This window comes from Amblyomma americanum, chromosome 8, assembly GCF_052857255.1.
Source record: "Amblyomma americanum isolate KBUSLIRL-KWMA chromosome 8, ASM5285725v1, whole genome shotgun sequence".
NCBI lineage: Eukaryota > Metazoa > Arthropoda > Arachnida > Ixodida > Ixodidae > Amblyomma > Amblyomma americanum.
Genome location: NC_135504.1, coordinates 4,656,770 through 4,668,726, shown reverse-complemented (window position 1 = coordinate 4,668,726; position 11,957 = coordinate 4,656,770). Strand labels below are relative to the sequence as shown.

The window sequence follows — 11,957 nt, the reverse complement described above, 5'->3', positions numbered from 1 at the left end:
GTAGCTGCAGAAGGATGAGGATAAATAGAAAACTGAAACAACTTTGGAACACCGCTGCATTCGAGAGTGAAGAGAAGCTCCTACGCAGGGTATATCGCGCCGAGCGCGTATGGGAATGTGAGCACACTCGCCGCATTCGGCAACTGGACAGCATTCACCGTCGCCGCATGTTGGTGCAGGATCCCGAAGTGCGCTCTCGAAGTGCTTCCGGCAGCGAGAGGTTTTGTTGGAGCTTTGACCGTGCCCGTTTGCCTGCCATGGCCGCCGCCCTGCAAGTGGTAGTGGGAAGCTACTCGATGCAAAGACTCTTATCCGGAAGAATCCACAGCCCATAGAGCGCCGGCAGCCTCTTTCCTTATTGTACCCTTAGAGCTTGGGTCACCGGGGATGCAAAAATATTGGTTTATGTTTCAAAACTATCTATGCACTTTTAAAGTTGTTCCGTCATTTATATAGCCCCAGAAGTCAACTTTCAGTTTTATAGTGATTAGTTATTTGGCTATGAATTGGTGAACTTCGATGCTAAAGTGAAGAATGCGGTGCGCAGCTTCTCTTAGCTGTAACACACGGTACTTAATAAATGCCCGTCAAAGATTGACTCATGATATTTTTTCTTACAGAATTTTTCAGTGGTAGTAGTAACCGGGATCCTGGGGATAATGTCAAATAGAATTATTTTATTTCTGATCATGCAGAACTCAAGAAAGCAGCCTTCAACATCAACTGCTGTACATCGGCACGCATTACCTTCTGTTCACTGCCGGTTTACAGATTTACTGCGCCGCCTAACATGTTTGGATTGGTTTATGTGGGTTTAACGTGTCAAATCGACTCACCCTACGAGGCAGCTCGCAGTGGAGGGCTTCGGAAATGAAGGAAATTTCAGCACTATAGCCGTTAAATGCAGGACGTCCAGATTGTATGCCAAAATTGCAACCAGCTATCTATATAAAATAAGTCGTTTTGCCCGCTCCTTCCCCGCCCTTCTTTTTCATGGCGCTAGACAGACATACAGAAGAATATGAAGCGATTTCTCCGTTCTGTTTTACTCGATAGAGGCAGCATGATTGCAGAAAACTTGAATAAGTATATCTACCTGCTCATCCTGGAAAACGACCGTCAGCAAAAGTTGATTACACATTAAACAAAAACATCGCAAGTGCAGAAGCACATCATTTGGCGCCTTTCTTCCTTAACTAGAACAGCGTCGAGTTCTTGAGGCTGCCGCTCGACTGAGGTGATGTGACGCTTTTTGCTAGTCTTGTTCCCATGTTCATGTTCATCCGGAGTTCTGCTGCTCCTTGTTGTATGTCGGATGACTGCAGGTATTTTATTGCTGTTGAATCGCCGCGCTGCTTGTCATCTGTGCTTTTTTATTTGGTGTTGTGGGGTGTGTTTTTTTATGCACCGTTTCTTCATGCCTTCTGATGCGAGGGCTTTCATATGGTTGCGCTAATTTTGTTGGAAGGGATCTGCCCAGGTCGTTTCATATCTTGCAAATGTAATGAGCGTTTGGTTCCCCTAGCCACAATTACAGCAGCCAATAAGACAACGGGTGGAAGGAAAAGGCAGGACAACACGAGGCTGACTCGCTACTTATTCCTTTCGAGAAGCCATAGTTGTCGAGAAAAGTAATGAAAAACCAGACAAACAAGATCTAAAGTGAAAGAAAAAGCATAATAAAAATACAAAGATAAAATTTCCGCGCAAGCAGTGCAGTGAACTACAAAGACAAGCACCCTGAACCACAGTTAACCCTTGGAGTGCATAGGTCACGAGAAGACAGTGTCGATTGCGACAATGCTGTCTCTCTCTTTTGGAGATTGACAGATGACTTTAAAATCCACGTTGTTCTCTCTTTTTCATTTCACAGAATATTTGACTACTGCGTGTGTAAACAATGTGCATCCTTATAGTCACGGTAGCAGTACTTACAGCCCCGGCAGTACAACAGGAGAATTGAGCTTGGCGGCTTGTCCACAAAATTGTGGTGCTCTTTTAGGCGTTTGTATGAATGCGATACCGCGTTTAACCGATGCACTTCTCTCCACAAGAAAGCAAAATTTTTAACGCCTCTCCCCTTTTGCGGCACATAACCTTGTTCATCGCATATACGGCCCCTCTTCTAGCTGCCATTTCTTCTTTCTCATACGCCTCCACACATCGCCACTACGTCTCCGTCTCCTTTTGTGCCTCCGTCTTCCATTCTGTCTGCGTGTCTAAATGACTGCTCAAAAAGAGTACGAACTGAATCGCAAAAAATTTGCGGCGATTCAGTGCACCCACATTCACTCTTAGGGTAAGAGAAAGAACGTGCACAATCTTGATCCTTTTACGTGTGAACGCGACGAAAAGAGGGGCACACCTTTCGCGACAATTTTATGGCTCTGGAGGCCTTTATTCTGCGCCTTGCTGGGCGACTCATTACGTATTCCCAGCGTTGAAGCTCTCTTGAAGGTAAGAACAACTTTGGTCCTCCTCTTTCGAGGCACTTCGCGGAGTTACTCTCGTTAAAATAACATGTGTTGTTTTGAGCTCAATGTTTCTAGAGTGTTACTGTTTCGTTGAACAATGCCACTTCTTGCAATGAACCTGAAATTGTTAGTTTTGTGTCATTCTAATCTACTGTCATGCATTTTGTTGTATTATTGTATATAAAGAAACGGTGTTGTTTTGTCCTAATGCCTTTGTACATTGATTACCTTCGAATTATTCCTTATTTTTGCAAACTTGCGATGAAAAGGACGCCAGTTTGTGATTAGCAACAGATTCTTCTTTGAAACTTCAGTACTGGTGTCACTGTTGCCAGTCGCGAGCTCGCAGACCTCCTCAAGCTGTCGTCGAGGCATTTTGTCAGCGAGTTCGTGTGAAATGTTGAAAATAACGATGAACTGAACTGAATGGACGCTCCAGTAGCTACACTGCACAGCTTAGCAGCAAACCCACCTGGACCACTGAGAAGGTGCGCTCATGTACGCTGCTAAAGCGAAACTGTTCTCCTTTCCATCGCACTACATCCCTATTGCTCGGATGCGTACTCCAGTACTCTGCCGCTCCTCATTAAGCCGTTGCTGCTTTTCTGACGCTTTGTTTTTGTTTTTTTATTTACCAGGCCACCAGGTTTGCTTTCAGCCGTGTAGTGAAGAATTCAAGGCACTCGTTAGGTTGTAAACGTGTAAAAGGCGAGAGGAACCCTTGACCTTTGGCTTTCAAGGCCCTTTAGTCCTCAAGGAATCTTGAAATGTTCAATGCGGCTCAAAAGCAGACCACACAGCTGAAAAAATTTTGCGAACACTGTGGCTAACTGACGTATTTTGCATCAGCCATTGCTGCACTTTTCGATATGTGATAGGCGTGGCGTCTCTTTTGGCATTTGTTTTATGAAGAACATGTTTGTTTTTGTTTTGTTTTCCGAGACAATTTTGAAAGATGCAGGATCTTTATTGCGTCCGGTTTTCTTCAAAAAGAAAGAGTTTTTCCACTGTTACACATTCGTTTGTATTCGATAGAAAATAATCTAGATCAAACTACACAGTGCTGAAGACGGGACTCTAGTAGAAACGTAAATGTTATTTGTCACTCATATAAATCGCTTCCCACTCCACTCTAAACAGGCAAAGTAAGTTTTAGCCGACGGGAATCTGCAGAAATAAACAGTAAATACATAGGAGAGCTTGCATTTTGAAAAATTTAGTTGCCCCATTAAGGATGTAAGGGCAAGGAGACGTTTATTCTAAGACTGAATATTCTGCTCACTTACGGAAACGTGCGAATTTCGACGACGTGATGCGCACAAATGGCAAGTACTGTTGCCGCGAATGAGCATCGGTAGAATGCACAGCTTTGTCGCTAAACCAAATCTTTTAGATTTCCCTCGCCTAGGACAAGAATTTTTAAAAAGTTGTTTACTTTAAATCGGGCAGCTCGTGTACTGCGGTTTCCTCATTGGCACCATTCTGTGTCGATAGCCAAGTAAACGAAGCTCTTCCATTGAAAAAGGCGATTCTGTGTCACGAGCGCAATCGAGAGCCCGCATATTTAGCCTGGGCTCATCTGGATCAACATGCCGCGGGATTCACTCAACACTGGAGCTCTTGAACAACTTGAGAACTACTGCTAATTTTGTACATAGCGTCTCAAGAGTTGTTTTGGACAATGCAATCAGTATTGTTTGGTGCTTGATGCTTGACGTACTGTAGCACTTGCTCTCACTGTTCGTCGACTTTTCAAAAGTGTTCGCTTTCCTTCACCGCCTTTGTACCTTTCTGTGTGTTAACAAAAACTCCTTTGGCAATTAAGACTAGCATTTATATTTCTTGACCTATCCAACTCCAGTGCCGAGCCACAGTTCCGGCACTACTGCTTTCGACCATCGCTAAGCTGAGAAAAAGTGACCAGACGTGACCATGAGGACTGTTTAACCTTTAATAACTGCACTAATATTAACACCCATCGCGGCCAACTAGAAGATGGAGGTATCAAACAGTGGTCACAGGCGCTGGGAGAGCAAGCTTCCCTTTTTTCCGTTGTTGCTGAATATAGCTTGGGGCACTGAGCTGGGAAAGCTTTTTGTCTGGCATCTATTCGAACAAACATTTTGTGAAGTTTCAACTTAAGCTAGGGTTCAGGTTCGGTGTGAGTTTTAGAGCTGACTTTGCTGCTGTTTTGGGAAGGCGTTTACAGAGCAGCATGGTAAACATAGTTAACGTAGACATAGACATAGCTAAAAGTAACCGTAGGCATAGTTAAACGTATTTCTCTTTAAATTCAGAAGAATATATCAGTCCTTTGAAAAATCACGCTTTACCATGCCAATGCTTCGTAGTCAATCACACACTTCTTAAAAATAATCCCGCCGAAGAAATCTACGCTGTATTCTCTGAAGTAACACGGCAAACATTTTCACATGGGAGCATCATTGTTAAAAGTGTCGTGTAACACAGAATATTTCGCGTTCTTCTCTCCTATCTCAGTTTTTTTCCTTTTCCTAGTGTTACCCTACCCAACAACTTGAAGCTGTGAGCTTTGTATCTTATCATCATCCGGCACATCGGGCGCAGTGAAAGATTCTAGACTCTGCAGCAAAAGAAACATTGCCGTTATGGATATTCATGACCATGTACTTTTTTTGGACATAATTCTTATTCGGCCCCTCATCTCGCTATGCCTGCAGTAAATATCTATACATCTGCAGTATTTATATACTTAGGCAAAGCTCTCTTTCTCATTACAAATCCTTCTCTAAAAATCCCAGGTAGGAACTCAAGGCGTGTCTACACATGAAGATATGAAGAGGACTTTGTTCTCGATTTTTGTGGCTTCTTTTGCTGCAGTCTATATTACATCAGCCGAAGAAGAAGCCGACCCAGAATTTTCTCGGATGATAAGGAAGCATTTCTGTAGTAAGTGGAACCTTCAGCGCTTTTAACTGTGTACTAATCAATCATCAAGGACATTCTAAATGCAGTGTCGAAAGCGGGAAAGTAACTGTGTGAGCAGAACGTATTTCAAAAGACGTGCTCCTACATTTCCACCCAAAGAAAAAAAACTGTTGCGATATTTTCTTGTGTACAACCAGATAACTATATAGCTATAACGAAATAATTAAAAATGAAGTCGTTTTTCTAGATTCCACAAAATTGAAATATCTTGTAGACATTTAAGATTGTTGCATTATTTAGCAGCACGATCCTTTACTCAGTCCGTCATTATTATTTCAAGAGTTTATTAACATCTCATTTTTGCCTCGTCATGCTCGCTATTGTTCCGCCATCGTCAGTGTACACACCTCTATAAAACTTCTGAAAAACTCCACTTGAAAAACTCAGTTTTTTATGAAAGCTAAATGCTGAAACAAAAAACTCAGCGAATGCAAAGAAAGGAAATATCAGCATTTGAAATCAAATCAAAACAAATTTATTCCGCAACAAAAAAGTTACGAGGAGGGCAGGTAAAAGCTGTGCGAAACAGCTTGAGGAGCCCTGACCCCCTAGAACACGGGGCAGCATAGAAGGGGGAGGCTAAGGAAGAACACTTGGACAGAACACATACATGAGTTAGGCAAAATATTCCAAGAAGAAAGCACCAGGAAAAGAGGGGAAAAAAGTTCAGTGTATGACATCATTATACAAACATTTCACGCAGTTCTTTTAGTGATGTACCAGATATGTCAATGTTAGTTTCTTTTATTACGCGATTTAGAAGTGTGGGAAGTAGTAATTTCAGCATTTGATGTCCATAACTGGTTCTGCATTTGGCGACGTACCACACTTCGGGATGGCGAACATTATAAACAGGGAAGTTTTCCGCTAGCCGTGCTAAGCTTGTTATGGCAGCATAATTTTTTTGTAAACAGAGTTTATACAAACGACATAGCTTGTAGTCATACATTGATGTAACGTGAATTATGTGGTGCTTCTTGAATAAACCTGCTTCAATAATCCATGGGAAACAATATAAAAAATTAGACTGCCGCATCAATAAGGCAAGACAAGGAGAAAATAAACACAAAGAAGACCGGCGCATAAGTTACCGAGGAAGATGCACAAATCGACACGTAAGGAATGGTGAGGCGGGACTGCACTTACTTATTGGTCTTCTCGAACGGCTAAGCAGGGGGTCTTTGAGCGGTCGGCGAGGAAGGGTCGGTGGGCCAGTTGAAGTATATTTGGGAGAGAGCCACGCTGCCAGGCCGACAAAACACTGACGCTGTGGATATTGTTCAGGTATGGGTGCCCTTTCTCCTATCCCAATGGCAATGAGGATGGAGGAGGCATTTTTCTAGTCTATGCGATATTTATGGTCTAGGAATTTTCACGCAACACGTGTCATTTAAGCGCCTCCCAGTGCATCCGAGGCGATGTCGCAAAAATCTTACATATTGCGCTGTTTCTGTTGTTATGGCGAGTACGAACGCCTCAATCACGAGGCTTCTAGAAAACCGCGCAAGCGATTCGAAGCACTTATTTTGCGTTTTCGCGCCTCAGTGCGCCTCATCATCATACCAGTTTATTATAGATGCCGGCGCGTAAAAACTATAGCGCTTGCAGAGGAGATAAATTCACCGCCACAATGCCGCGTGCACCGCCATTTTGTACACTGTAAATTCCGTCCGAGGAATGTGAGCCTGTGCGGCAATATGTAATTTCCCTATTGAGTTTACAGGAAAAAAGATGCTGTATCGGCGCTCGCACCAGTTAGTTCGTTGTGAGTCGGACAGGAAGCAAACATGATGAATATTCAGTATATCTTAGCCGTACTGAGAACACTGTATACCGCAGCAGCAATTTTGACGAATATAAAGGATTCGCGTAATGATGAATTATTCTTTTTCTTTTTTGTTTTGGCTTTTTGAGCGGTGGAGCACTGAGGATATCTGTGCGAACGCCAATTCTCCCATGCACTTGCAATGCCTTACACCCTGATTTAAAAATCCTTGTATTTCCTTCTCTCTTAGAACTTTCACCTGGCGACAAAAAGACCGTTTGTCTTTGCATTGCATATACAATGAAAAAGGTGAGCTGCTGATTTTCGCTCACTTACCTTTTTGCATGCCCTTTCAGATGCACAGAAAACTAAGTAGCAAGGAGAGCGGCAGTGTTAACACATGCTATCCTAACATTATCGTAGAGATTGAGTAGCCAAGGGAAGGCAAATGAAGGGTTCATTATCACATACGCTCAACAAAAGATAATGGCACGCGGAACCGCGGAGAATTTATCCCAGTGGTGCCTTGTAGCCATTGAGTAGGTGTTTTTTCTAGCGGTTGGAGCAAGCATGTCCGTTAATGGTCACAAATGTTTCACTGACCTTCTTTGCTTTACCGCATTTAAATGTTTTTTTTTTTTCTGCGAACCCGCATCTGCAAAGTTTTGTCCAAGGCAGCGCTTATGAAGTAAGCCAACAGTCACCGAAACCAATCACTATAGAGGAGCGTTTCTGTTTTCTTTCTTTTATTTTTTTCGTGTTGTTCATTGAGTAATTACTAGTGTAGTTATTTTCTCACTTTAAAATAACTGATTAGAAAGTGGCGGAAAAATCAAACACGTCGATTAGTGGGACACGAACCCCAGACCTTCGAATTTCTCGTGCGGTGCTCTACGATCTGAGCTACGATGACGAATGTCCAATCTTCTACTTTCGGATGTATTTATACGGTGTGCAACCTTTAAAGCGTTCACCAGCGCCACCCTCTTCCACAGTGGCGGACGTAGTACGTACTGTATGACTAAGAGTGCCATGTGGAATGTGATGGAACGGTAAGGGTGGAAGCTATGCGAGAACCTTCTTATACCACCTATGGCATTAAATCTGTCAGGACCAAGGTACTCGTTAAGCTATTGAGCACACAAGAGGAGGGAAATGTTGAGCTTGTTAAGAAATGCATATGAAAAAACTAAGACATGATGTTGGGCTAGTCGGTTCATAGTGATTGTCAAAAAACAGCGCTAAGACGACGGGACAAGAGGAGGGACAAAGACGCACACAGAAAGCACAAAACTTATGAGTTTATTTCGGGAAAACAGGGCGCTTATAAGGGCTATTGACATAGCAATCATGGTACACAGGCCCTGTTGATACTCTGTTCGCCCTGCGCACGATCATGTAGGGTGTGTACCTTGATTGTCATGTTGATAGCCTTTATAATGTGACGAAGAAGACGACGAACTGTGCAGTGGCGCGGGCAGGAGCGCTCGCGCTAGGCCAGCAGCCATTAAATCTTCCCATTGCCATCGATCATCGTGTCTCTCGCTTCGGCTGGCCGCCACGTAACAATATGAGCGCTGTTTTCACAAAATAAAATCAATTTAATGTTCGGCATTTTGTGTGTGCGCCTTTGTGCCTCTTCTTTTCCCGGCGTCTTTGCGCAATTTTCTTTTTACATTCAAAATCATAGAAGCTCAGAGGCACCAAAATAAACGAGCATAGAAAAGTGTCTCCAAGTTTCATTTTTATTTGTGGTGGGGATCATTGGCAAATAATATTATATATATTTTATTGCTGAAATATAAAGGATTAGAAAGTAGAAGAAACACAACCACGAGCTGCCATTGGGATCAAATCCACAAACCCATCAACCGAGCTGCGGCGGCTGCTGTCTAATCTAATACACTCGTCGTCGGTTTTTATATTGCGTGTAACCTAAGACTGAGACTGTTCACCGGCGCCAACCTCCTCCATGGCGGCGAACGTGAAACGCCCTATATTGCCACGAGTGTCACGTTGGGACAGCATTGAGCTGGCGAGGCTGAAAGCTGTGGGAGAAGCCTTCTATGCTACCTCTGACATCACAACTGCTAGGGGGGGGGGGGGGGGGGGGGTTCTGTCGCAGCCCGATGGGTGCTTGTTTTATTCTATGTGCCATGTGACCTGCCTATCTCGCCTCATGTGACGGTATAAATCAAACGATTTTAGGCTCAGTGCCTCTTAGTTCTCGGTGTGCTCGCTTGTAATGCAACATCACAGGGCCTAGTGTCATCACGTCCGGTCTTATAACGTCACCTCTCATCTATGATGGCGCAACCCATGCCAACGGAACTGCTTCTGTTGGGTGGGGCACTTACCGCTAGCCAATGCGAATTCTGCGGTCTGGTGACGTCATTTCCGTCCGGGAAATGAGAATGCTGCAATCTGGGGGCGTCACTCCATCCAGCCAATGGGCGTATTTTAAGACCGACGGTGCATTTTAGCTACGTGTGATTTCTAATGCTGGCGCATTAAAAGTGTTGTGCTTTCTAGGTTTAGAATGTTAGCACTTCAAGAAGTTATTCTCTCTTAATATTTTATCCTCTGCCAGATTGTAGAAATTCGTTTTATAGTAATATTTGTGCACTGTATCGCCTGTTTCCTGCGCTTCTTGCGGTACCCCTTCCTTTCCACTGCAAAATGCAAGCGTTTTTTTTTCCCGGTGCTGCCAAATATTTGAGATGCAGATATGACAGCTAATTGTGGCCTTTTCTTTATTCAATGGCTCGCAAGGCTATCCCCCGAGGGCCAGAGGATGCCCATCAGCTTTCAACAGAAGAGGACACATCAGCCTCATCAGAGAAGGACACATCAGCCTCATCAGAAGAGTACACATCAGCCTCATCAGAAGATTACACATATGCCTCGTCAGAAGGGTACACATCAGCCTCATCAGAAGATTACACATATGCCTCATCAGAAGGGTACACATATGCCTCATCAGAAGGGTACAGATCAGCCTCATCAGAAGAGAAAGGGAATGACTTGGAAGATTCAGAACAGGAAAGATATGACTACGAAGGATATGGCTATGCATATCCAGAACCGGAAGTAGAAGACCATGGAGAACCACAACCAGAAATAAATAGACCGGAAAAACCGGAAGATGAAGTGAATGACCCGAAAGAATCAGAACAAGAAGTGAAAGACTTGGAAGAATATTTTGAAACTGCATGTGGTACAAGAGTAAGTGAACCCTTATTTCCTGAACTCCGCACGCAAACCAAGTACTCACACTGTTCAGCAAACTCGCCTAATGAGGGGGATGAAATGGAAAGCTGAGAAATATTTTCCCAAACATGCCATAGTGCAGCATGCTAGGCTCTATGTGGGTTTCGGTGACATGAATAAGACAACAAATTTTCGGATTCTACTCAATGAGCAAAACAAATGCATAATGCTTTGCCGTACTGTTCGTTACGTTTCCTAGATACGCGAGTTTTCATGCAATTCTGCGAAGACCTAGAGGACGTACTATTGCTTGCTTTAAGTGCTTCCTTTTTGCGGTCAATCAGATCACACCTAGAAATCCAGGAAGGTAGACGCGGGTTCGATCTCGGCCGCGGCGGTTCCATTTCGATGGGGGGCGAAATGCCAGAGGCCCGTGTACTGTGCGATGTCAGTGCACGTTAAAGAACCCCAGGTGGTCAAAATTTCCGGAGACCTTCACTACGGCGTCCCTCATAACCTGAGTCGCTTTGGGACGTTAAACCCCCATATACCATAAACCAAAACCAAGCGCACCCGTGTGCCTACGAAGGAAAACTATACAGCTTCCACAGAAGCCTCCTTGTTGATGAAAAAATCGTGGTTGCCCGAGGCTCTAACCCGTACCACCGCTTCACCTGAGCAATCGCACTTCCAACTGAGCTAAGCGGGAAGGCTAACAAATGATAGGGCGAGAGCGAATTTGATGAACAACTTGAAATGAGAACAGAAAGTTACTGTCTTCTTTCTCTTCCTGCTCATCTGCAGCTTCATCCAGCTTTATTATTATTTGCTTCATTATCAAAGCTTCCTAATGTTGCCGTTTTGCGTTTCCCTAATGAGGAATCTAGCCAATAAATTTTGACCCTTTGTGAATAGTTGTCTTTTTAAGCGTTATATTTGTTCGTGGTTCCTAATTCCCGTCACAGGACGGAGAGAGGAACGTACAACACAAGCGCTGTGTTGTACATTCCTCTCTTGGTGCTGTGTTGGCGCTGTTCCCTTTTAATCGCTTGTGTTGCTTTCTTAGGCAAAAAAAAAGACTATGTTGCGTTGAGAGTGACCATTAGCTTCCACACGAAAAGAACAATCCGTCAGCAGAGTATGCTATGCAGTGTGCCACGATCTCTGCATCAAACTCAATGTACGAAGTCTATACAATATCATTAAATTGCCTGCCTCGTTCCGTTTGACAACTTATGGTAAACTGCGGAACGTCTCGAACCAAAATCTTTTAGTTTAAAATCCTGACATTTCTGTTCCAGCTCTACTCGTTCTTCTTGGGTGACAGGGGCTTTTGGCTTGCGTGTTTAAGTACATGACGGGAATAAAACTACTGCGGTGCAGTGAAAAGTGTGAGATAAATATGAGCGTCAACGTGAGCTCTACGGATATGAGGCACGATGCGGGGCTGTGCAAGATGGTCGTCAGCGTCTTTTCTTCTTTTGTGAGCTCCGGAGCTAAGTCCCAGCGTATACGTAGGCGGGAAGTTGCCATTTCCTGGA

At 43.8% G+C, this 11,957-nt stretch overlaps 1 protein-coding gene across 1 annotated transcript; it reads left to right on the top strand.

Annotated features, from left to right (window-relative positions):
- Positions 1-14: 14 nt before the first annotated feature.
- On the top strand, positions 15-10,527 carry LOC144101623 (uncharacterized). Its single transcript, XM_077634764.1, has 4 exons — positions 15-278; positions 5,255-5,402; positions 7,457-7,515; positions 9,979-10,527. The coding sequence occupies exons 1-4, from the start codon at positions 15-17 to the stop codon at positions 10,525-10,527; spliced, it is 1,020 nt and encodes a 339-aa protein (XP_077490890.1).
- Positions 10,528-11,957: the final 1,430 nt, after the last annotated feature.